Consider the following 27,435-nt stretch of genomic DNA (forward strand, 5'->3'; position numbering starts at 1 on the left):
ATTTGGAACTTAATTTTTTTACCTGAAAATTGATCTATTTTATTTTTGGTTGTAAATGCAAATTTTTGAGTTCAAATTTATATTTTCTGTTTGAGAATTCAATTGTTTTGCAGAAGAGTTCATTTTCTTGGCACGAAAATTCGAAATTCTATTTGAAATTTATCTTTCTTTATATATACAAAAATTCTTTTTCGTAGAAAATTTATCGAAAATTTGGTTAAAATTTCTGTTTCTTTCGGAGCTCAAAAATCGTTTTTTGCTGTTGTTGAAAATTTATTAATTGAGTTGAAAATTCGTCTCTGGATGAAGATTTAACTATTAAATTTAATTAATTACTGGAGGGGGGGGGCATAAAAAAGGCATTTAGTCGAAAATTTAAGGCATTTTAGACCATGAAACATAAACTCAAATAATTATAAAAGAATGTCCTTATCAATCAAATTTTCCGTAGTCTATCTGATCACAAGCGTCGAGTTTTCTGATCATCCATTGGAAAAATCCCAAAATTGTGAAACTGAAACTGAGTGGTATTGCCGTTGCTTTGATCCAGGCCCACATGCTATATTATTAAAATTAATTAATTAATAATCAATATCTGAAAATTTAATTAAATTTTTATAATCATTATTTTCATTCTAACATTTGTGGAATAATTATGAAAAATTAATGTCTAAAAAAAATTAATTTCTACAAAAACTGATGTCTACAAAACCTAATTTTCACAAAAATTAATGCCTACACAAATTAATTTCCACAAACATTAATTTTTACAAAAATGTATTTCTACGAAAATTAATTTCTACAAAAATTAATGTCTACAAAAAATAATTTCTATAAAAATTAATATCTAGAAAAATTAATTACTACAAAAAACAAATGTCTACAAAAATGGTAGACTAGTAACTATTATTCTTTGTTGGAAAATAATTTCGTTCGTTCTTAAAACTATAATGATTTCATTTAAAATTGCACTCTTTTTTTTGAATTCGTTTCTTTTTGTTGAAGCATTTTTTTAAAATTTGTCTCTTTTCGTCTCTAAGTCGAAAATTCAACTATTAGAATAAAATTTTGTCTTTTCAGGTACAAAATTAGTCCTCTTGATTAAAATTTCAACTATTTGGTAAAAATTAATGTATTTTGTTTTAATTTTTTTTTCTGATAGAAAATTATTCTTCTGTGTTTAAAATTGGTCTTTTTTTAAATTGACTACTTTCTTGAAAATTAATTTTTGTTTGAACAATTTACTATTCCATTTTTCGAAAATTAATTTTTTATGTTAATAAATCATCTTTTAGGAATTAAAGATTGAGTTGTTTTGATAAAAATTAATTTTCTGTTTAAGATTCATAATTTTATTTAAAAATTCATTATTTTGAATCCAAAACTGAACTATTTTGCAAAAATAAGTTATTTTAATTGAGAATTAATTTTTTTGACATAAAAAATTTAAATATTATGTTAAAATTTCAATCTTTTTCGATAAAAATTAGTCTTTTTGAGTTGAAAATGAATACATTTTTGTAAAAATGGCATCTATTTTAGGCAAAACTTAAAACTGTTTGGTTCAATTTTAATTTTTTTGGTTGATTCTATTTTTATGAAACATTTATATTTTTCTGTTAAATTCAATTGCTTGGTTGAAAATTAATATTTTTACAATTATTATCTGTGGTTAAAAATTAAACTATTTTTATAAAAATTATATAATTATAAAAATTTTTTAATCGCTTACATTTCAACTTTACAGTAAACAAATAATTTATTTAGTTAAAAATTCAGCGCTTCAGTTTGAAATTCACCTTCATTAATGGAAAATTCATCTATTTTTTTAAACGATTCTACTATTTTGTTAATAATTCGTTTCTTTTTTTTCATTGAATACAACTAGTTGAAAATTCGTATTTTGGTAGAAAATTCATCATTTAAGCTATAAAAATAATCTTTCATTGTTAAAAATGAACTTTTTTATTAAATATTCCACGGATAATTAGATAATTCTTTTTCTCACTTCAATATTCAACCATTTTGTGGAAAATTGATATATTTTATTAAAAATTTGTTTTTTTTTGTAGAACAATTATCTTCTTAGTGAGAAATTAATTTTATAGTTCAAAATGTAATCATTTGGTTAAAATTTCATTTTTTTAGTTGATTTTTGTTCAATTGAGATCTTTGCTTAAAAGTTTAACATTTTGTTTAAAAATGCATTTTTTATTAAAAATGATTTTTTTATCTGAAAATTGAACTATATCATTTTAGTGCAATTTATCTTTTATGAGTTGAAAGTTCAAGTTTTTCGAAAAAAATTCAACTATTTTGTTAAAGATTCGTCTTTTTGGTTAAAAAGATAATTTTAACTGTTTTGTTAACAAATTTTTTGTTTGGTTTAATCAAACTAGTAATAATGTTGGTTTAAAGATTCAACTGTTTTGTAAATTCCTTCAGGCTGTAAGTTAATCTTTTTATTTAAGAATTTAACTACTAGGTTAAAAATTCGTCTTTTTTAGATAATTTTTGTTTACTATTCGGTTGAAAATTCATTTTTTTATTAACAATTCTTTTTTCTTAAATTAAAACTTAACTTTTTACCTGAAAAATCCGCTATTTCATTTTTTAGTGAATTTATCCTTTATGAGTCAAAAATTCAACTTTTGATTAAAAAATGCATGTATTTTATTTAAAAATTGTCTTGTTGGTTACAAATATCATCTTTTTCGATAAAAATTTTTTGTTGGCCTTTTTGATTGAATTGGAATTGAATTAATGATAATTTATGATGAATTTGCTTTTAATTCATATTTTTTGTTAAAAATTAAAATATTTTGTAAAAAATGAAACTATTTTTATGAAAATGTTGCTATTTGGTATAAATGAATTTGTTGTCGATAAATCTTATCTACAAGTGAAAAATTCGTCTGTTTGGTTAAAAATGCATTATTTTTTTAAGATTAATAATTTTTGTTGATAATTGAACTATTTTGGTGAGAATACCTTTTTTTGGACTGAGAATTTCTTTTCTTTTAAAGTAAAAATGACAATCTTGTCATTAAAAATTAATCTCTTTTGGTCGAGGATTTAAATTTGTTGTTAAAAATTAATATTTTTGGTTAAAGATTCATCTAACTTATTAAAAATGTAATTTTTTTTTAATTCGACTTTTTTGGTCGAAGATTCATCACTTTAGTAAAAAAACTCATCTTTTTGGTTGAAGTTTTTGTTTTTTTAATATAAATTAATTTTTTGAACTGGAAATTGAAAAATTGTCTTGAAAATTTTACAATTTTGTAGAAAATTCATCTTGTTAGCTGGAAAATTCAAGAATTTAGTGAAAAACTAAACTATTCGGTTGGAAATATATTTCGTTTGTTGAAATTTTCTTTTAATATTCATCATTTTAGTTTAAAATTTAACTATTTTCTTAAAAATACATATTTTTTGTACTGAGAATTATTTTTTAAAGTCTTTAAATTACTTTTTAAAGTTAGGTGATCATTTGGTTAAAAGTTAATATTTTTTAGTAAATTTAAGAAAAATTACGATTCTTTGTTTAAAAATGTAACTTTTTGTTTAAAAAATTCGTTTTTCTTAATAGTTAATTTTTAATTGATAATTCAACTATTTCATTTTTGTTAAGAATTTATCTTTTGTGGGTTGAAAGTTCAACTTTTTCGCAAAAAATTTATAAATTTTTTTGAAGATTCGTAATTTTGGTTAATAAGTTGATTTCAACTAATTTGTTAACAGTTTGTTGAAATTGTTGAATTTTCCAACTAACAAGCTGAGTTTTCTAAAAAATCATTAAATTTTAAAGCCAATTTTTAAATTTCTAGTTCAAAAAATTAATTTATAACAAAAACAAAAATGTCAAACAAAAAGATGAATTTTCGTACTAAAATGATGAATCTTCAACAAAAAAAACGAATAAAAAAATAAAAAATACATTTTTAATCATTTAGATAAATCTTTAACCAAAAAGATCAATTTTTGCCAAAAAATTTTAATCCTCTACCGAAACAGATTAATTTTTAACGACAAAATTGTGGTTTTACCTAAAAAAATTCAATTTTTGCCAAAATATATGAACTTGTAGTTATAATTGAATTTTAAATTAAAAATTCAACTTGTTAAAAATTTGTCATCCTTTTGTTGTTGAAAATTAATCTTTATGTTAAAAAAGTAATCTTTTTATTTAAAAGTTAACTATTTGATGTAAAGTTAATTTCTTTAGTCAATTTCTGTTAAATATTTGGTTTCAAGTTGTTCTTTTTATTAAAAATCTTTTTTATTCAAAATAAGAATTAATTTTTTTACCTGCAAATTTCTTATTTTGTCCTTTCTGGTTAAATGGAAGTCACTAAAAGTACGTTCTTTTGTTGTTGAAAATTAATTTTTCAAATCAGATATTTCACGATTTAATTTTTTTTCAACAGATTTTTTTTAGATAAAAATTCAAATAAAATAGTTTAGGATTCCACTAATTTGTAAATTTTTTTTAGTTTCATTCAACCGGTTAATAATAATGAATTTTTTCAGTCATATGATTGGGTAAAAATTCCATTATTTTTATGAATATGTATCTTTTCGGCAGAAAATAAACTTTCTTTGCGATAAATCACATCTACGGGTTGAAAATGTATCTGGTTTGTTGAAAATTAATTTTTTTACGACTCATCATTTTAGTTGAAAATTCAACTATTTTGGTGAAATTAACTTTTATTTGACCGAAAATTCCCTATTTTAAGTCAAAATGTGACTATTCCGTGTTTTTTTCAACACTGACATTGTAAATTGAAAATTCATCTTTTCAAGATTTTTGAGTAAAAATTCAACTGTTTTGTAAAAATAAAACTATTTTGAAGAAAATTTAAACATTCTGCAGAAAATACATTTTTTGTTAAGAAATCATATTTACGGGTTGATAATTAATCTTTTTAGTTAAAAATTAAAATTTGTTGAAAATTAAAATTGGTTGAAAATTAAAATTGGTTGAAAATGAAAATGTAACTATTTGGTAGAAAGCCAACTTTAAAGATTTATCATTTTAGTTGAAACTTTAACAATTTTAGTGAAAATAGCACATTTTTTTAGGTAAAACTCACAATTTGTTAAAAATTTGGTTAAAAAATTATTTTATTTGACCTTGGTTAAAAGTTGAACTACTTTGTTAAACATTAATTTTTTTATCTAAAAATTCGAATATTTAATTTTCAGTTGAAAATTTATCCTTTGTAATTTTCAGATGCAACTTCGTAGTAAAAAATTAATGTACTTTGTTGAAAATTTGCCTTTTAGTGGAAAATTCTTCGTTTATGGTAAAATAGTCACCTTCTTGGTTTAAAATTAATTTTTTTGTTAAAAATTTAACTATCATCTTAAAAATTCATCTTTGTTTTGCAAATGGAACTATTTTTTTTGAAAATTCATCTCTTTTTTTTCGAAAGCTGTTTTTTGGGGATAAAAATTAATCTCTTCCACAAGAAAATATTTTATAATTGAAAATTGAACTATTGCATTTGTCATCTTGAATAAAATATGGTCTTCACATTAATTTAATTTACAAGATTGTATTCTCCTATTTCACCTTTTTTCGAAAAAAATCACTCTATTTCCTCTGGTTAAAAATAATTTTGGGCTAGGTGATATTGGAGGGGGGGGGGGGTAAAAATCGTTCAAAATTTTTAACCTAGTTTATGGAAGAGCTGAAATTGAATACTAATGAATAGTTATAATATGATAAAAGAATTTCATTTTTTTAAATTCTCGTCTGTGGATTTAATTATGTATTTAATTCCGAAAATGATGAAATCTTCGATAAATTTTTTCTCAGTGGCACATGACTCAGTAGCAATTCACTGAAAATTGCATGAGGGTGTTGTATTCCGGTGGAAATTATTTGATGCTATGAAGTCGACCTAATTTGCACATTCAGCACACGACATTCGAGATGCCCCTTCAACGTCAATTGGTTGAAATGATAACAGATGGACGTCATTCGAAAAACTTGATTATTGTTAAGGAAATTATCTATATTTTCTACCTTTAATATACCCATTACTGCAGTTAAACTATTTCAAGAAGTAATAAATATATTAATTAATATTCGCAAAAACTTTCTCCTGAAGATTATATTTTTAGTTATAAACTTTATTAGTTGGTTGAAAACTTAACAATTTTCTTAAAAAGGTATCCTTTTTGCTTGAAAATTCCACTGTTTTGTTAAAAATTCTTGTCTTTTTTTATTTGAAACTTCATCTTTTTCGGTATAGAAATTGCATGTTTTTTTAGAAAAAATGAAACTGTTTGGTTGAAAATTAATCTATTTTCTAGACAATTTACTTTTTTTGTTTAAAATTCATATTTTTGTGTTGTCATTTTTTTGGTTAAAAATTCGAAAATTTAGGGGAAAATTCAGTTACTGTTATTTGTTTAAAAAAAACCTTTATCGTTCTTGAAAAAATGCAACTATTTGATTGAAAATTCAACAATTTGGTTCGAGAGTTACACTTTTTTGCAGAATATTCTCCTTTTTTGTTGAAAATTTAACTATTTCTAAGAAAATTGAGTTTTTGTTTATATTCAATATTTTCATTTTGAAAAGAAAACTGAAATCTTTTCTGAATGATAATTCAACTTTCGTTTTTGAAAATTAAAAAAAAATATATTTTTTAAGAGAAATTTGATTTTTCTTGGATAAAAATGCAAATTTTTGGTTGAAAATTAAACTATGTTGTTAAATAATCATACTTTTTGGTAGAAAATTCTACTGTTTTTTTTTTTTTTGTAAATTGAACTATTTTGTTAAAAACATCCTTTTTTTTTGATATTTTGGTATTGAAAAAAGAAGTGAAATATTTTCCAGATGAAAGTTTAAATTTAAAAAATGTTGTCTTTTTATATTAAAAATTCATCTGCTTAAGTAAAAATTTCACTTTTCTTCGATAAAATTAAAAATGCAACTATTTGGAAAATAATTGAACTATTTTGTTAAATTCAAATCCTTTTTGGTTTAAAAAATCCGTCGTTTGGGATTAAGATTTAATTTTTTATCGCAGAAACTTATTTTTTTATTAAAAAATTCATATTTCTATATTGAAAAGTCAACTGTGATGTTTTTTTAATGAAAATTCAACTCTCTTTTTTTCATCATCTCTTTTAACAAAAATTTTATTTTTCTTAGATAAAAATGTTCTACTTTTTTGTACAAAATGTAATTATTTTGTAGAATATTTACTTTTTCTTTAAAATTTATATTTTTTGGCGTTGAAAAATGAACTTAAATCTTTTCTGAATAAAAGTTAAATTAAAGAAAAATCTGTCCTTTTTTATTCGAAATTCATCGGTTTTAACACAAATTTAATCTTTTTTAATTAAAAATTCAATTATTTGTTTGAAAATGCAATAATTTTGCTGAAAAGTCGTACATTTAATTTGAAAATTTTGCTGTATTGTTGACAATTTAACTATTTTTTAAAAAATTTAATTTTTATTAAAATTTACTTAATTTAAATTTCAGTTGAATTAAACTATTTTTTAATTCACCTTTTAGGTTGAATAAATTCGTCTTTTTGGATTGAGAATTTAATTCTTTTTGTAGAAACTTATTTTTGTTAAAAAAATTCATGTTTTGATCTTGAAAAGTCAACTAAAATCTTTTTGGATGAAAATTCAACCCTTTTTTTGTTTTTAATAAAAATTCTTCTGTTTAAGAGAAATTTTATTTTTTTGAGAGAAATGCAACTATTTGGTAGAGAATTAAAAAATTTGGTTAAAAAGTCATTCTCCTTTTGTTCAAAATTGATATATTTTTTTTATTCGAAAATTCATCTGTTTTAGTAGAAGTATCATTTATTTTTAATAAAAGTGCAACTTTGTAATTAAAAATAAGTCTTCTTTGCTTGAATATCCAATTATTTTGTTTGCCAGATTTTGTTGAATCACTTTTTTAAGAAATCATTTTTTTAAGATTTATATTTTTAGTTCAAAATTCATATCTTTGCTTGAAAGTTGAAATAAAAAAATCTTTTTTAATGGATAAGTCAACTACTTTGGTAAAAATTAAACTAAAATATTGAAAATTAATTTTTTTGATTGAAGGCTTATGTGTTTGGTAATAAATTTAAATTTTTAGTGGGAAACCGTTTTGTGTGATTTAAAATTTATTTTTTAACTGAAAATGTAACTTTAACAGTTTTTACGATTGATCTTTTTTAGTTGAAAATTATTTTTTACGGGGGGGGGGGGGGCTAATTTTCTTGATTTGAAATTACATTTTTGTTATGTAAAAATGTATCAGTTTATATGTTACAAGACTAAAATGCTAGTATTTGAATAATAATGATTAAGGAAAATAAAAAATTAGGGAAAAATCAGGGAATTAAACAAAAATTTACCATCAATAACTAGAAAAAAAAATCTGGAAACTAAAAATTACATAAGAGGAGTAAAAATATTACGTTAAAGAAAGAAATGTAAGTAAGTAGGGTATTGTCTATATTTTTATATATTTAATAATATCCCCGAGATATTATTTATCTCAGAAAAAATGGCATAGTTGGATCAAGTAGATTGGGTCTGCTAATTAAATGCGTACATCAAGCTTGTAACCTAAAGTCCTTGACATTGATTTTTAATAAAAAAAATATTCTGTAAAATTTGCGTAAAAAATAAAATGCTTGTAAATATTATTACAAATTTATTAATCGCCTGCTTCATCAACGCCTCCTGAAATTCATTCTCTTCTGATTCAACTTTAAATAATTACAAAATATATATTTTGAAGTTTAACAAGAGAATAAATTTATCTTCCATTGGCGAAACTGATCACGAAGTATAAAAAAGTATTAAATACTAAGGAACTTAAATAATAGTCTTTGAGATAATCAAGATGAGATAAATTTAGCAAGATTTTTAAATCACAAAATGTTTTTCTTATGAGTGTGTTTTCTAGCGACTACTGCGGAACGTTCGATGCAAATTATTCTACAAAAGGGTAGTGCACTAGTCTACTTTACAAATAAAAAGAAATTATAACAAATTACAGAAATACAATGATAAAATCACAACAAGTGAAATTTAATAAAAACAAATTTTAGTTTACTCGTAAGGATCGTCTGAAATGTAGAAAGGCGATTTCGTTTTGATGGTTCCGCTTTCGAGAATAACCACCGGGCTGACTGGCTTGTCATCGGAATCTGTTTTTGTTTGTTCGATTTTGAAAACTACGTCTATACCTTCCACCACCTGTTGAGTAGAATATAAAAATAATTTTTTTTTTAACGAACTGAAGAAACGTCCATTAATTAAGCAAGGATGATTTTTAAAATTGAAAGCCCGGAAAGCAAAATCTAATGAGCGCTGGAGCAGTAGCCAGGAGTGGGGGAGACGCGCAAAGAACGCAACGAAAGACCGTTCTCTCTTTCGTTGCGTCTTCTGCGCACCGTCCCCACTCCTGGCTACAGCTCAAGCGCTCGTTCGGTTTTGCTTTCGTGGCTTCAATTGTAAAAACCCTATACCGTGTTGTGAGGATTCAAAAGATTTTTGTACCCCCCCCCCCCCCCCCCCCTCTCTTCTTATCTAAGAGTTAATATTTTTTTAAATCAGTATATAACTAAATAATTAATTATTATTACCGCCAATAACTACAAACTATTTAAAAGAGTTATACATTTTTCAGAGAATTTAACAATATTTCCAAAGTTTTTTAAGGATTTCATGAGATTCCATTAAATTTAGAAAGATTTATAACTTACAATTTGAGAGGGAATGTTAATTTTTACAAGATTTTAAGGGATTTCAAGGAGTTTAATCAGATTTCAAGAAATTTGGAAAATGTTTAGGGATGTTGAGGAATTAGGAAGGATTTCCACGGAATCGAAGAGATTTTCAGAGATTTTATTGAATCTTATAATCTTTAAAGGGGTATTATTTTACAGGATTTCAAAGAATTTAAAGGATTATAAGTGGTGCAGAATTTTTTTAACGTATTTTAAGGTATTTCAATGATTTCATAATGCTTCAACGGATTTTAAAGTTCTGAAAAAAATTGCCAAGCGTATGGACGGATTGTAGAGGATTTAAAGAGATTTAAGAAAATTTCAGAAAATTTTGTTATGGTTTCGAAGAGTTTTGACGATTTTTTGAAAGAGATTTTGAGGGCTTTTGATGATTTCACGGAACTTCGCAGAATGTTAAGATATTCCAAATTTTAAACAAATTTTAAAACAATTGAAATAGAGATTGGTTAAGGTTCGTTTAATTTCACGTGACATAAATGGATTTTACGAGATTTCAAAAAATTGCCAAACATATCGACGGATTTTTTATAATTTAAAGAAATTTCAAAAGACTAAAAAAATGTACGGAAAATTTAAAGAGTTTTGCAAAAACTTCAAAGGTTCATTTCACGAATTTTGAGGGATGTGAAGGTCTTTGATGATTTTACGAGACTTCAAAAGTCAAAGGATTTCAGGATATTAAAAAAATTTCCAAGCATATCGATAGATTGTAGAGGATTTAAAAAAAAATTTCAATTTCAGAAAATTTTTAAAGATGTCAAAAGATTTTGATGGTTTTTTTTAGAGATTTGAAAGAGTTTTAATGATTTTACAGCACTTCAACGGATGTTGGAAATTCTAAAAAATTCCCAAGCATATCCATGGCTAGTGGAGGATTTCAAGAAATTTTAAAACATTTGGAAATATTTCAGAAAATTCAAAAAGTTTTGCAAAAATGTTAAGAAATTGTAACGGATTTTTAGATATTTTAAGGAGTTTCAATGATTTTACCAGATTTCAAAGGATTTCAGGGTATTCCAGAAATTTCCAAGCATATCCACGAAATTTAGATTTTGGAACATTTAGCGGAATTTAATGTGACCGAAGTATTTGCAGGAATTTTAAATGGTATCCGGAGATTTTAATGAGATTTCGAAGATTTTAATTTATTTCAAAAGATTTTAAAGGATTTTAGGAGATAGAGAGATACCAAGGATTTTATGGGGTTTTAACGGATTTTAAGGAATTCCGAAAGATTTCCAAGCGTATCCAATAATTTCAGAGAATTTATCATTTTAGAAAATTTTAAGAAATTCTGAATTTTTTTCGATTATTATAAAACTTTTGAAGAGTTATAAAAAAGGCACAGGATTTTAAAAGTTTAAAAAGGATTTTATGTTTATTTTCACGAATTTCCAACGTTTTCAGAAGATTCGCATAAGATTTCGAAAATTGTAAGATAATTTAAAGATTTTAAAAAATTTAGAAGAATTTCAAAAGATTTTTGACGGATTTTAAGAGATTCCAGAAAATTTCCAAGTATATTTGTGGGTTTTAAAGGATTTCATCAGATATTGAAGTATTTTACGCATTTTCAAGGATTTCAGAAGATTTCGAAGATTTAAAGTTATTTCGAAAGATTTTTATAGTTTTAAAACAATTTTAAAGGATTTAAAATGAAAATAAAGAGGTGTTAATGATTTTAAAGGATTTTAACCGATTAAAAAAAATGTCACAAAATTTCCAAGCGTCTCCAAGGATTTCAGAGGATTTCTTAACATTGTGAAAATTTTAAAGGAATTTCAAAGTATTTCTGAATATTATACAATTTTTTTAAAGATTAAAAAAATTGGCCTTCGAGGATTTCATGTAGTTTTGATTGATTTAAAAAAATTCTACAAGATTTTAAAACTTATCCAAGGATTTCAGAGGATTTCTTAACATTTTTAGAAATAAAACATTTTTTAAGCTATAAAAAAAGGCAGACTATTTCAAAAATTATAAGCGATTTCAAAAGATATGTAAAGATTTCAAAGAATTTTAAAGAATTTTTAGAGCTATACATTGGTTTTCACAATATTTCACGAGATGGTTCTTAGAGGATTTCGTAAAATTTCGAAAGAGCAGCGAAATCTTAAAAGATTTTAGAATATTATAAGGTTTGTAAAAAGATTTTTAAAAAGTCACGAGATTTCAAAGGATTTTAAGAAAGAGATTTTAAAAGATTTTTGAAAATTATTAAGGATTTAAAAAAAATTTTTAAAATGTCTATATTTAAAATGATTTTTAATTATTTCTGGTAGTACCGAAGTGTTTTAAAGAATTTTGAAGATTCCAAAAGATTTGAAAGGATATCCACAGAGTTCAGAATATTTAGTCACATTTTTTAATAATTTAGATTTTGAATATTATAAAGGATTTAAAAACTTTTAATTAGTTTTAAAGGTATTATGAGATTTGAAGGGGTCTCGTAAGATTTCGAGATATTGAATAGAATTTAAAATATTTTAGCCAATTTCAGAGATTTCAATGGCTTATAAATTATTTTATGGGATTTTTATTATTATAAGAAATTTTAATTATTTTCACAGTTCTTAAAATGTTTTAAGGGATAACCAGGGAGTAAAATAAAAAATGAATAAAAAAATAAAACAAAAAATTGAAAAATGTGTTTAAGTGTATACAAGTTAATTTCAACAATCAAAACAGGTGTTAATTAACAGATTTAAAAAAAATCATTCAAACGTGTAAACTTACGTAAAAATGTTTCAGACCCCCCCCCCCACACGCACACTAAAGTAAGGATCGATAAGATTTCATGGAAATGCCCAAAAACGCTATACGTAATTAATGGACGCTCCCAAACTGAAAAAAAAATATTGGAAATGTGCAAAAATAGAAATATTACCTTTCCAAAAGCTGTGTGCTGTCCATCTAACCACGGTGTTGCAATGGTCGTGATGAAAAATTGGCAACCATTAGTATTTTTTCCAGCATTTGCCATGCTAATAAATCCTGCACCAGTGTGTTTCACCTCGAAAGTCTCATCGTCAAAGTACTTTCCATAAATGCTTATTGATCCACTGCCATCTCCCTTTTCAAGGTCACCACCTGTAAAAAATTAAATTATTTATTTTATTTTTAATTAAAATTTTTTAGATGAAGTTTGATCAAATGGTAGATCAGTATTAGGGTGGTTCAAGAAAAGGCAAAATTCTTCAAGTCGTGTGCGTAAACATAGGACGTAAACCTATAGAGCGACAAAATGCTTCAAATCTTGTGCGTAAGCATAGGACCTGGAGTTATAAAGCGAAAAATCTCTTTCAGTCTTGTGTGAAAACATAGAACGTAAACCTATATAGCGAAAAAGTGCTTCAAGTCCTGTTCGTAAACATAGGACGTAAACCTGTAAAGCGACAAAACGATTCAAGACCTATACGTGAACATAGTACCTGGAGCTATAAAGTGAAAAATCTCTTTCAGTCTTGTGTGTAAACATAGGAAGTAAACCTATATAGCGGCAAAATGCTTCAAATCTTGTGCGTAAACAAAGGACCTGGAGCTCTAAAGTAAAAAAATAATTCCAGTCTTGTGTGTAAACATAGCACGTAAACTATATAGAGGCAAAATTCTTCAAGTCGTGTGCGTAAACATAGGACGTAAATCTGTGAAGCGACAAAACGATTCAAGACCTGTACGTAAACATAGTACCTCGAGCTATAAAGTGAAAAATCTCTTTCAATCTTGCTTGTAAATATAAGACGTAAACCTATATAGCGGCAAAATGCTTCAAATCTTGAGCGTAAACATAGGATCTGGAGCTATTAAGTGAAAAAATGCTTCCAGTCTTGTGTGTAAACATAGGACGTAAACCTATATAGCGGGAAAATGCTTCAAGTCCTTTGCGTAAACATAGGACGTAAACCTGTAAAGCGACAAAACGATTCAAGACCTGTGTGTAAACATAGGACCTGCAGCTATTAGACGAAAAATCGCTTCAAGTTCTGCGCGTAAACATATTTACGGAAAACGAAGCATTTTCCTAAATTCTGCCCTAAAACCTGGGTTCACTTTGACACCAAAAGATACACTCAGTATAGATGCTATTCGAGAAAAAAATCAAGCCTTTTTGGAAAGATCATAAATCAGTATATTAATGTTTTATTATACCTTGAATCATAAATTTCTTGATGACTCGGTGAAATTTGGAACCAGCATAAGTCCTTCCATTAATTCCGGTCGTAGCTAGCGTAATGAAATTTTTCACAGTTTTTGGGGCTAATTCTCCAAAAAGACCTACGACTATTCGACCTGCAGGATAATCATCGATCATGATATCGAAGTAAACTTGATCGGTGACCTTATAGCTTGCAGCCTTAAACAAAAATGGTTTATAGTAAGGATTAAATGTTAGTTATAAATTATTATTGTGATACAAATTATAATTTATAATTTTTTTGATGCTAATTTTCTTTGTCTACTTGGTCATAATCAATATTATTGAAATACTGATTAATTTTTTAAGATTGCGAAAAAAAACCCTCTCTAGCTCCGCTGGAATATGACCAAGTAGACAAACAAAATTAACATCTTAAAACAATTAATTAATTTCCCTGGTCAAAATACTTACATCAATAATAAAATATAATTTATAATGTTTTTAAAAATAGGAGATCAATTTAAATATTTAAAAAAATTAATTCAATTTAAAATTAATTTAAAACAAAATTAGTGTGGATAGAATGGTTAAATTTTAAATATATAAAATTAATTGTCAACAAAGGAAACAAATTTTCAACCATCGGGATCAATTTTCATTTCAAATTAAAAATATGCAACCGAAAGAGCGACTTCTTTAGAGAGTAGATTAACTGTAAACCAAATAGTTGAAACTTGAACTGAATAGTTTAATCTTCTACTAAAAAAATTAATTTTCAACTGGAAGAATAATTTTATAAGAAAAGATAAAATTTCAACAAAGCAGATGAATTTTTCTAAAAATAATTTAATTTTTAACTAAAAAACTTAATTTTAAATTTAAAATACCAACTTTCAACTGAAAACGAAATAATTCAATTTTTAGTTAAAAAAATTAATTTCTAAGCAGAAAAAAATTAATTTAGAACAAAATTTTTAAAAGAAAAGGAACTTTGAGCAAATTAATTAATATTTCAGTCAATTTGCTAATTTTTAATTAAAAAACCTTTACACACAACCAAAAGTGTAATAGTTAAAGATTCAAACATAAAATATTTTAATGTTAAATAACAAAAAGGTTAAATTCAATAAAAAAGACAATTTTTTAATAAAATAGTAGAATCCTCAATAAAATATTAAAATAAAATGAATTTTCAAGAAATCATGACTACTATCTGCAAAAAATTTAATTCGCAATTGAAATGTATGAATTTTTAAAATGACAAAAAATTTGGTTTAAATGGTTGAATTTTCAACCAAATTAGTTCAATTATCAACCCGAAAAGTTAAATTTTCATCAAAATAGTAAAATCCTCAACCAAAAAAGGATATTTTTGTTCAAATGAATTCATTTTCGTTTAAAAATTGAAACATTTTTTATTTAAAATTTAAATTTTTGTTGTTAAAAATCCATTTATTACATTTTTCGTTCAGAATGAACATTTTTTTAGTAAAAATTCAACTAATTAGTTAAAAATTCCTTAGTGGGTTGAAAAATTATCATTTTCCTTGAAAATTCATCTGATATTAATGCAAATTGAATTATTTTGATGAGAATTTGCTTTTTTTTGGAGGGGATAAAGATTTTTTAATTTCAATAAAAATTGAATCATTCTATTTTTGGTTTGGAAACTTGTCTATTATAGTCGAATTTGTATATTTTTTGTTTAAGATTGCAACACTATGGATAAAAATTAATCTCTTTTAGTTAAAAATTCAACAATTCTATTTAAAATGCTTTTTTTCATTGAAGTTTTATTCATATTTTTTTAAAACTAAAAAGCTAAAAGCTACAATATGATTTTTTCATTCAGAAGATATGAATTGGATATTTAACAGCATAGATTAATTTTTTATTAAAAAATAAGTTTTTACCTATCAAAGAGTGTATAATTCGAAAATTATCAATCTTTAACGGAAAAAATTAACATTGAAGAAAAAAAAGACTTAACAAAGAAGAGATTTTAATTTTTAATACAAAATAGTTAAATGCTCAACCAAAAAAAATTTATCTGAAAAAGTTAATTTTCTACCAAGAAGATAAATTTCCAACAAAATTAACGAATTTTTATCCAATTTTTCATATTTCACCAACTAAAGATTTGAAACATAAATTGAATTTTCAAAAAAAAAAAAAAAAAAAATGGATAAATAAATCCTCACTAAAAAATATAATACTTTATATTTTACCTACAAGAAAATGTATCTTAAATCAAGGAATTCAATTTTCTACCAAAAATAGAAATTTTTGAAAAATTAATTAATTTTTATCCAAATAGTTATTATGAATTTCTAACAAAATGGTTCAATTTTCAACCTATGAGATGAATCTGCAACCAAACAAAATAAATTCAACAAAATAGTTCAATTTTCATTATGATGAACCTTCAACAAAAAAAATTAATTTTAACGAAATAGTTGAATTTTCAACTAAAGCAAATATATTTTAACCCAGACGAGGTTAATTTACAGTTTAACAAAATTAAGCTTCAAAAAATAAATTTTAAACAAATTATTTCAATTGTGAACCAAAGATATTTTCTGCTAAAAAAGACGAATTTTCATCAAAAGTTACGTTCCCAACTCAGAAGATTCATTTTATGCCAAAAGAGAGGAATTTTGAATAAAATACATGAATTTTAATAGTTTAATTTGTAACTAAAAAAAAAATTTCAGTTCAAAAATTAAATTTTAACCTAAAAAAAAACAATGAATTTCCACAAAATAGTTACATTTTCAACCAATGAGATCAATCTTTAAAAAATTTATCAAAGTAGATGAATTGTCATCTAAATAGTTCAATTTTCAACTTAAAAAAAAAACACATTTTTAATAAAAAATATATTAGTTCAATTCTTAGTTACAAAATTAAGCTTTAACCAGAAAAATACGAATTTCACCCAAATATTACATTTTTAACTGAAAAAAAAGAAAAGGCTTAAAGAAAATAATTATTTTTCCCAATATTCTTGACGAAAATTCATAGCGAGAGTAGAATCAGCTAATGAACGGAAGCGATATCATATCCAGGAGATTATAGTCGTCGGATTTTTAACGAGATTGTAAAACTTCGAATTAAGTAGCAGAATTTTTACCAAAAAAACTCCTAATTAAAAAATGTATTAGTTGATATTTTACCCAAAGGCAATTTTAAATTTAAATAAAAAACAGTTGAATTTCAAAAACTAAAACATTCTCAGAAAATAGATAAATTCTCAACTCTGACAAATTAGTTTTTAAACAAATAGGTAAATTTTTAAACATTACGATACATTTTTAATCGAGAAAGTTAATTTTCTACAAAAAAAATTGTTTTTTCAACAGAATTGATGAATTTTGATCCAAATAGTTAGATCTTTAAATAAATTAGATTATGTTTTAACCAAACAGTTGAATTTTCAAACGAAAAGATACATTTTTAACAAGGGAAATTAATTTTCTACGAAAAGGGAGGATTTTTAAACCAAATTTAAGAATTTTTACCTAAATAGTTGAATTTTCATCTCAATAGTTGAATTTTCAACAAAAAAAATTGCATTTTACATCCAGAAGAATAATTTTTAGACAAAAAAGATGAATTTTGAACAAAATAAATGAATTTTCATCCAACTAGTTGAACCATTGATTAAAACAGATTATTGTTTAAACAGTCCAATTATTAACCAAAAAGATTAATTTTCGGCAAAGAAAATTAATTTTTTCCGAAAATAAAGAATTTCAAACATAAAAAGATGCATTTTGAATCCAGGAGATAAATTTTCGCGAAAAAGTTGAATAGTTGAATTATTAGCTGAAAAAGTTATGTTAAAACATTTTTTCATTTTCAACCGAAAAGAGAAAAAAACCGGGAAACATTGTATTAAAAATTGATTTATTTTTTAAATAATAAAATTAATTAGAATTTAAAAAATTCATCCGAATAGTAGAATTTTCAACTGTAGAAGATCAATTTTCAACCAAAAATAGACTAGGTTAATTTTCAATTAAAGAAATTGACAAAAAGACAAATTTATGACAAAATAGATTAATTTTCATTTGAATAGTTAAATTTTTAACTAAAAATGATTAATTTTCAACTACGAATAGAATAGGTTAATTTTCAGTTTAAAAAATTAAGTTTCAACGAAAAAAATTATTTTTCAGCAAAATAGTTAAATTGATGCAAAATCCTGTTAAATAAAATAAGAATCCAACGACCAAATTTTGACCAAAACGAACAAACAAAAACAAAAATACTATTGTAATTTGAAAAAAACAAATAAGATTTTCGGACAAAAATAAAAAAGAGGAAAGAAAAATGAGAAAGCAGTCAACCACATCATTGGCTACTTTCCCATTTTCTCTTCCTCCTTTTTACTTTTGTCGGAAAATTCCATTTTTTTTTTCAGATTACAATAGTATATTTGGCTTTTGTTTATTCCTTGTGGTGCAAATTTGGTCGTTTGGGTTCTTGTTTTATTTAACAGGATTTTGCATCAATTTGATTATTGGAAGTTAATTTAAATTTAATTTCTAATTTAAATTTCTTAAATTTTGAAAATAGTTAAATTTACTGCGAAAGAGAAGACTCTTAAAAAACATAACATACATTAATGTTGATCCAAATTGAAAAATTTGTAATTAAAAAAATTAAATACCTAAAACTTTCCGATTAAAACATTTTTATTGCAAACTCAAGAATAGAATTAATTAAAATTTAAGATTAAGTTTAGGTCCCAGCCGTTTCTGGAAGACAATATAATATTTCCGAAAATTCTTGATGAAAATGCATAGCGAGGAGAGAATAAGCTAATGAACGGAAGCGATAGCATATACAGAAGATTAAAGTCGTCCACCCTCCGTATTGAAATAGATTTCGTGTTTTATTTTTACGTGAGGTTCGCCGGTTTATCTTAAAACTTTTCCAGTTTTCTGTTCTGTAAGCTTCAGGATGATAAGGCTCAAAATCCTCAAATAATTAATTATATAAATCAAATATTAAAAATTTGGAAAAACGAAATAAGAAGAAAAGTCTGAGAAAATGTCTTTAAATTCTTTTCTTCTTTCTTTTTCAAGATATTCAGGATTTTGAATGCATTTAGAAATAGATGAGAAATTCACCCTCGGATGGTCTAATTTAGATTTTCGATCTTCAGTTTTACCACCGGGTGCATTTTCCTTCTGCTAGGGTAAAAAATGTATGCATTTGGTTGGAAAAAAACTTTTTTGTTAAAAAATCATGTTTTAAAGTTAAAAAAATAAACTAAATTGAAGGAAATTTATTTTCTTGGAAGGTATTTAATTTTTTTTTTTTTTGGTTATAAATGTAGCTGATTAAAAATAAATGACATTTTTTGTCTAAAATTCATCGTTTTAATATAAAAATTTACTCCTTTTTTGATAAAAAATAATTTATTTAAATGAAAATTTAAATGTTTAGTTTTAAAGAAAGTTTTTGAAAAATTTATATTATCGGGTTAGAAGTTCAACTGCTTTGTAAACAATTATTTTTTGTGTGTTAAAAATTGATCTTTTTTTAGTTTAAAAATTCAAATATTTAGTTAAAAATGTACATAATTGATTAAAAATTGGTCTTTTTTAGCAGAAATTAATTTTCTTGGCTTAAAAATTAACTCAGCACATAATTTTTTATTTATTTTGTTTAAAATTCGTCTTTTTGGTTGAAGAGTCATTATTTTAGTCAAAAATTAATCTTTTTGATTGAAATTTTTGTTTGTTATAAATTAATTTTTTGAACTGAAAATTTAAGAATTCAGTTGAAAATTCAACTATTGTTCAGAAAACTCGTTTAGTTAGCTGGAAAATTCAACAATTAAAAAAAAACTCTACTTTTGGTTGAAAATTAATTTTTTGAAATAAAAATCTAAATATTTGGTTGAAAATGTATATAATTTGTTAAAAGTTTGTCTTTTTTAGAAGAAAATTAATATTTTTCATTAAAGTTTCACCATTTTAGGAAAAAATTATTAAAATTATGATGATTGAAAATTAGAATTTTTGTTTGTTATAAAATAATGTTGTTAACTGAAAATTTAACAATTTTCTTGAAAAGGAAACTATTTTGTAGAAAACTCGTGTTGTGCGCTAGAAAATTCAACAATTCAGTATAAAATTCAACTATTTCTTAGAAAATTCTGTTTGTCTTTTAGACAATTTTTCCTGACAAAAAATTTAACTATTGAACTTTTAGTTAAAAAATATCATTTTTTAACTAAAAAGTTCCAATATTTGGTTAAAAATTTATATAATTAATTCAAAATTGATCATTTTCAGTATAAATTGAATCTTCTTGGTCAAAAATTCAACTATTTGGTTAGAAATTTATTTATTTAGTTGAAAATTCGTATTTTTACATAAAATTAACCTTATCGATTGGAAATTCATCTATTAGGTTTATAATTTATGTATTTTGTTCAAAATGTATTTTTTCTTCATTGATGAACTAAACAAATTTTTTTTAAAAATTAAGTGATCTGCTTAGTTGAAATTTTTAACTATTCTAGTTTCAAAATCAAGATATTTTATACTTTAAATATTAATTATTAAATTTTCTTTGGAAATTCATATTTTTACGTTGAAAATTCGTTTTTTATTATTCAAAACTAAATTTCGTTATCTGAAAATTTGAAAAATTAGTAGAAAATTCAATTGTTGTGTAGAAGGTCAGTTTTTTCTGATAAAAATTAATTTTTCATGAAACGAATTTAACTATTGAATTTTTGTTGAAAAATTGATCTTTTTTGGATTAAAAATTTAAATATTTGCTTGAAAATTTATGTAATGTATTCAAAATCGTATTTTTTAGTAAAAAATTAATCTTCTTGGTTGAAGATTCAACTGTTTCGTTGAAAATTTATTTATTTGATTGAAAATTAATTTTTGTTGTACGAAATTAATCTTCTGGGTTGAAAATTCAAGTGATTGGTTTATAATTTATGTATGTTGTTTAAAATTCCTTTTTTCTTTTTCATGTAGAAAATCAATTCTTCTTGTTTAAAAATGCAGCTATTTGGTACAAAATTAAACTATCTTCGTTTTCAAAAAAATATTTTTTAGTTGAAACATTAACTTTTGTTTGCTAAAAATTATTTTTTCTTTAACTGAAACATTACAATTTTGTTGAAAATATGACTGTTTGATTGGAAAAAAATTTAAATTAAAAATTTATATTTTTCAGCAGAAATTTTGAATATTTTGTAAAAAACTCAACTGTTTTGTAGAAAATTGTTTTTTTTTTTGTCGAAAGGTAATTTTTTATAATACAAATTTAACTATTTAATTTTAGTTAGGAAATGATCTCCTTGGTTTAAAAATTCAACTATTTGGTTGAAAATTTATGTAAATTATTGAAAGTTTTTATTCATTAGTAGAAAATTAATTTTCTTGGTTAAAAATTAAACTTTTCGGTTAAGAGTTTATTGGTTGTAAATTCTTTTTTTTTATAAAATCAAACTGCTTAGCGCGAAATTGATCTGTTTTGTTGAAAATTCAAATATTTATTTAAAATTTTAACTACTTTTTAGAAAGCTTGGTTATAGCTTCAAAATTTTGGATAAATATTTTTTAAATTTATTTTCTGAAAAATCTTTCTTAGTTGAAAATTCAACACTTCTTGAAAATTTTTTATTTGAATTCATCCCCTTTCGGTAGAAATTGAATCCTGTTTAGTTAAAACTGCAACTTCTTTTTTTTAATAAATATATTTTGATTCAAGATTCAATTATTTTGTTAAAAATTATTATTTTTTTATTTAATTAAACTGTTTTTGATTTAAAATGGAAATCTTTTCTTTGTTTATCGCATTAATTCATTCGACTTTTTTGGTGCTCGAGAAATTGTAAATAATGAAATCTAACAATAATTTTTAAAATTTGAGTCCCAAAATTGAAGTTTTCAGTGCCAGGCGTTTTTTGATTTCCAATTTTGTTACCCAATCTATTACTAAAATCGGCATATCACAGAAAATGACGTTTGTAATTGTTTCTTTAAATAATTTTAAATTGTGTTTGTAAATTTTATTTTATTCCAAAACGTATAATACATTCAGTGCAGAATAAGCGCTAAATTGACGATACAACGCAATAAGAAACATTTTCTTAATCTGTGTCTCTTGGTATTGGTGTGTATTGTGTATAATGTATAAATGCATACATCAAAAAAATATGTCATCTAGGCTATCTGTAATCGCCTTTGTTAAAATTTCTCTCCAATACAGTAGTATATATATATATTTTTTTTGTATTAATTATTCTTTATATTTATTATTAATTAATTATATAGTAAAAAATTCAAAAAATTTTAACTAAAAATTTAATTTACACATTCATTTACAAAAATCATTAAAAAGAATTAACAAAATAGTTAAGTTTTCTAGCAAAAAGAAAGAAATTTTCAAGTAAAACTGTAAAGGTTTACAAAAAAACAAACGAAGTTTTAACAAAATAGATGAATTTTCAATCAAATAGTTGTCAAGTGAAAAAGATACTTTTTCATTCAATAATAAGATAGTTGAATTTTTAATTTTAAAAAATGATTTAAAAAAAAGTTTTAACTAAATAAGTTGAATTTTCAAAAAAAAAAATTCATTTTTGACATGTCTAAGATATTGAAAAATCTTTTGTAATTTTCTTAAAATTCATAGGAAAATTGGGAAGATGTTAAGGCACTTACTTACATTTTAAATGATTTTTCAAAATTTCGAGAAAAATTCGTGCCGGCTAAAAGTATTTTTAGGAATTAATAGGTTTTAAATAGATTATAAATATTTTAAAACTTCAAAGCCTTTCCGCAAATTTATCAAGTATTTTTTATTTCTTCCAAACTTTTAAAAGAAATAAATATCTTTTAAAAAGGCTCTAAGTTTTCCTAATATTTGATAAAATCCTTTAATATAAAAAAATATACAACTTTTCATCTTCAAGATTCTTTTTTGATAAATATAAAATAATTTAAAATCTTTTCTAATTTTCTTAAAATTCCTAGGATTTAGAAGATTTTCAGGCAATTTTTAACATTTTGAATGATTTTTAAAAAATAAAAAAAATTAAGTCAGCTAAAAATATTTCTAGGAATTTAAGAAGTTTCAAGTAGGTTTATAGTATTTTAAAATTTTGAAGCATTTCCTAAAATTTATAAAATATTTTTTATTTCCTCCAAACTTTTTTTTGTTGAGAATTATACTTTCTGATTCAAAAATTTATCTGTTACTGTAAAATTTTCCATTTTTGTGGATCAAACTGCAACTGTTTGGTTGAAAATTCAACAATTTTGTTAAAAAGTCATACTTTTTCGTAGAAAAATCAGTGGTTTTGTTAAAAATTAAGTATTTTGCAGGAGAATTTTTTTGCTTAAAATTTATATTTTGGTGTTGAATAATTAACTGAAATCTTTTCTGGATAAAATTTAAGCTTACAAAAAATGTGCCGTGTTTTTTTAAAAATTGATATATTTTAGTAAAAAATTAATCTTTCTTGGATAAAAATGCAACTATTTGATAAAAAATTCATTCATTTTTTTTGAAAAGATCTTCTTTTTGTATTGAAAATTCAATTCTTTTTGTAGAAACTAATGTTTTTAAAATTTGTATTTTGACCTTGAAAAGTCAAATGGATTTTTTAAAAATAAAAATTCAACTTTTTGGTTAAAAATGTTTCTTCTTTGATTGAGCATTCAACTATTTTGTTTGAAAGATTTAGTTAAATCATTTTATTAGGAAATTCTTCTTTTGTTTTTTAATTTATAGTTTTAGTTGAAAATGCATCTCTTTTGCTTATGTCATATTTTTTGTTTGAAAATTAAATTTTTTAAAGAGAAAGTCGGTCTTTTCGTTTGAAGGTTCAATAATGTAGATAAAATTTCATTTCTTTCCTGAGTGAAAAATCTTTATTTGTTGAAAATTTATCCTTTTCGTTTGAAAAACTTTTATTTTTATCTAAATTTTTTCTTTTTTTTTATCAAATTGTAAAATATGATACTTTTTTTGAGCAATTTGTCTTTTCATTTGAAAATTAAAATATTATGTTAAAACTTTCATTATTATTTTGTTGAAATTTCACGTATTTTGTTAAAAAGCCATCTTTTATAGTAGAAAAGACATTTTTTTTGTTTAAAATAAATTAGTAAATTCTAACATTTTAAATTTGTATCTAAAACACTATTTTACTTCATTTCTAAGATTGTACGTTAAAACTAAAATAACATCTTGGAGGGGGGTCTTAGAGGGAGCCTATAAGTTACGTAATTTAAGTACGGCCCCTAACAAAAATTTCTTGATTTTTTTCTATTTTTGTTTCAAATTCCTAACACTTGGATTTTATTTTTTAAACATAATACAAAAATTGTGACGTAACTGTACTTGGAGAGGGAGGGGGAAGAAATGTTACGTTCTGTTACCTAAACGTGCTCCCTAAACGTGGGAGCACACGTGTAGCACGTGAGGGTAAATGTACAAGTATAATCATCTAGGTACGTAATGACAAAGCTCTGCTGCGCTGGAGGGAAGCCTTATACGTACAAACGTAAAACTGGCTTGGCTGATGTGGTATTTCTGACTAGTGGGTGTTTCCTTCCAAATCACATAATTTCATTTGTGGCTTTATAAGTAAAGCTTCTTTCAATGCAAATCGAATTTATTGATCCTCCACTCTAAGCTTTCAATTTTTTTAAATTTTCATCAAAAACAACAAAATACGTTCCTGAGATAATATTTATCTCAAGTTGGATAAAAACTTTGCAAAGAATTGAAAACTAGAATTACCCGACGGAATTTTTATCACGAGTCGGATAAAAATTATCCGTCGGATAATTGTACTTTTTAATTGCAGCGCTTTTATCCAACTTCGGATAATTAATATCTCGGCAATTTACTGTGAGGATACGTTTTTAATAGAAACAACTATTGTTATTTAATTTTTTTAAATTTCTCTTCCTATTTAATCAATTTAATCGGAATTCAAGCTGAAAGCTACACAAAGGAAAAAATTGCGATTCCGTCGGCACTTGAGTAGTAAGTGAAATTTATAAAGCTCTAATCAACCAATTAGATCCCTGCTTGGGTAATGTGTAAAGTGGCTGTCAGTTGAAAGACTCGAGTAATTCAAATCTTGATATGCACTGGGGTCAATGTCGAAAAATATTGTTGTTATGCTAAATTATCTCAAACTGAAAAACTATTTTTTCAATTTAATTTTCTTTTTGGTTATTCAGAAACTGTTATCACTTTTCACTTAATTGTCGAACTGTCGTAGCACTTAACCCTTAGTGAGCTTTTTTTATAACACAGATTTGAAATAACCTAAATAAAGTTTCCTAACTAGTGAGTTCAAATTGTGTACTAATTATCAGTTTTTTAGGATGAAATCGGCATTTTTTTATTTTGGCTCTTTCCTTTTGTTTTAAGGGATTGATCACTTTTTAGGAGAAGCAAGTATATCGGCAAGTTCAAAATAAAAATACTTGCTATTTAGTACCTTGACGGCCGAGGCGGCGCACAAAATTGAGACGACAACGAGTAGGTACTTCATGGTTTGGATGCAGTTTCGGAATGATCCCAACATTTGGCACTACCTCACTGCTAGGCACAGGAGGCGCAGTGATACACTGCCGTAGTGCCGTTGAGAGAAGTAACTCAGTCGTTTGTCAGCACGGAAAAAGCCACGTTACAGACAAAATCCATGAAAAAGTGCCTACACAATATAATATATTTAGGAAGCATATTTATCACTTAAAAACACAAATAAAAGATTGTATGAGTTTATAACGAGATATTTAAATAAAAAGAGAGCAGAAAACTTTTAATTGTACTATTTAGTGTGAATATGGTGTAGGTGTGATGATAAAATGTAGGCAAATTGATCAAATTTATTTTTATTTTATCTAAGCAAATTTTGCAGAAAATATTTAATAATGAAGTGGGAAACAAGGTTTATCCTTATTTCTGGAAAGTGGTGACATCCCACGAGTGTGAGAGGAAACATTTATAATCTGTTTTATCCTTATACTCGGTGGGTCTAGAGACTCTAGTGGAGTTCTTAAATCATTTATAGAGCATTTAAGAGAATTTAAGGCCATGTGATGAGTGGGTCACGTGACCAGATTCCTACCTTACCGACACTTTTTTTATTTCCTAACTTATATTCACACGGAGAGCCACATCGAGTTGAAAATTTGGGATACTAAACAAGAAGCACGAAGAATGGTGAGCTTGATACTAAAATTGTATAATTATGAAAAAAGTTTTTTTGTATATAATTTTTTTTCTTTCTTTTTTCATAATTATTAAAATTTAGGACCAGGCCGACCGTTCTTAGTGCTTCTTATTTAGCACCCCAAATTTTCAACTCGATGTGTCTTGGGTTACAAGTTCAACAGTTTTGTGGAGGATGTCTTTTTGGTTTGAAATTTCAACAGCTTGGTACACAATTCAACTATTTGAAAAAAATTAACTTAAAATTGAATTCTTTCTATGTAATATAATATATAATTTAATTAAATTCAAATAAAATCCACCTGGTTAAATATTCATCATTTGAGTATAAAATTTATTTATTTTGTATAAAAATTGAAATTTTTTTTCACATTCGTCCTTTTTTGTTTGTTACAAATTTATTTATTCAACATAAAATTGAACTATTCTATTTTTGGTTTCAAAATTCTTCTATGACAATGTAATCAGTTCCACTATTTTGTGGAAAATAAACTTTTTTGTTAAAAATTTCGTTGTTTTTTTTTATTGAATTTTTCGTTTAATTTTTCATTTTAATTTTTCAAGTTGAAATTTTTTTGGGTCAAATATCAAATAATACATTTTTTATTAAGAATGTCTTTTTTTGTTGAAAATTCTACTATTTGGTTGCAGGTTACAAGCTGTTGCATGTTGTTACAAGTTCGTTGACTTTAGTAGAAAATAAATTTTGTTGATGTAAAACTCAACTTTTTGTAGTAAATTCGTCTTTTTTGCTCAATATTTGAACAGTTTCTTAGAAAATTGAATTACTTTCTTGAAAAAACAAGTATTTTAAAATAAAAAATACTTTTTTTTTTGTTGGAAGGTAATATTTCTGGGTTAAAAATTAAACTGTTTGGCACATATATTGTATTTTTAGCCCAAAGTTTCAACAGCTAGATAGAAAATTAAAATTTTTTATTGAAAATTAAAAATCAAACTAGTTCGTTGAAAATTTCTCTTTTTGGTAGAAAAATAATCTCCTTAACTAGACAACAGCTTGGGTGAAAATTAAAGTACTTTGTTTAAAATTAACTTTTTCAGTTGAAAATTCATTTTTATGGTTAAAGATTCATAATTATAATTTAAAATTCACTTCCCTTGTTGAAAATGTTACTATCACGTTGCAAGTTTTACTTTTGATGAAAAAACTAATGCTCTTGACTAAAAATTCAATTTTTTGTTTTTAAATTAACTTTTTTGTTGAAACATAATTGTTTTCTTGGTCAAGGATTCATAATT

General features: G+C 24.3%; 1 protein-coding gene and 1 long non-coding RNA gene across 2 annotated transcripts; one reads left to right on the forward strand and one right to left on the reverse strand.

Moving 5' to 3' along the window:
* Window positions 1-349: 349 nt before the first annotated feature.
* LOC117167999 (peptidyl-prolyl cis-trans isomerase B-like) lies at window positions 350-25,575 on the reverse strand. Its single transcript, XM_033353310.1, has 5 exons — window positions 25,439-25,575; window positions 13,944-14,148; window positions 12,682-12,884; window positions 9,098-9,240; window positions 350-559 (listed from the first exon to the last, which is right to left on the reverse strand). Exons 1-5 carry the CDS (start codon window positions 25,523-25,525, stop codon window positions 433-435), a joined length of 765 nt encoding a protein of 254 aa, XP_033209201.1. The 5' UTR covers window positions 25,526-25,575; the 3' UTR covers window positions 350-432.
* LOC117168000 lies at window positions 24,597-25,759 on the forward strand. The gene is made up of 2 exons (XR_004466448.1): window positions 24,597-24,975; window positions 25,369-25,759. It is a non-coding gene; the product is annotated as an uncharacterized LOC117168000 (long non-coding RNA).
* Window positions 25,760-27,435: the final 1,676 nt, after the last annotated feature.

Source organism: Belonocnema kinseyi, chromosome 2 (genome assembly GCF_010883055.1).
Source record: "Belonocnema kinseyi isolate 2016_QV_RU_SX_M_011 chromosome 2, B_treatae_v1, whole genome shotgun sequence".
NCBI lineage: Eukaryota > Metazoa > Arthropoda > Insecta > Hymenoptera > Cynipidae > Belonocnema > Belonocnema kinseyi.

What these genes read in the sequence shown, in the direction of transcription:
- LOC117167999 (XM_033353310.1), bottom strand. Translation starts at nt 25,525, where the DNA reads ATGTTGGGATCATTCCGAAACTGCATCCAAACCATGAAGTACCTACTC. An exon ending in AGCACACAGCTTTTGGAAAG is followed by an intron (nt 9,241 to 12,681) that starts GTAATATTTCTA and finishes TCTACTCAACAG; the next exon opens with GTGGTGGAAGGTATAGACGT. An exon ending in ATTTCAGACGATCCTTACGA is followed by an intron (nt 560 to 9,097) that starts GTAAACTAAAAT and finishes TTAATAATATAG; the next exon opens with CATGTGGGCCTGGATCAAAG.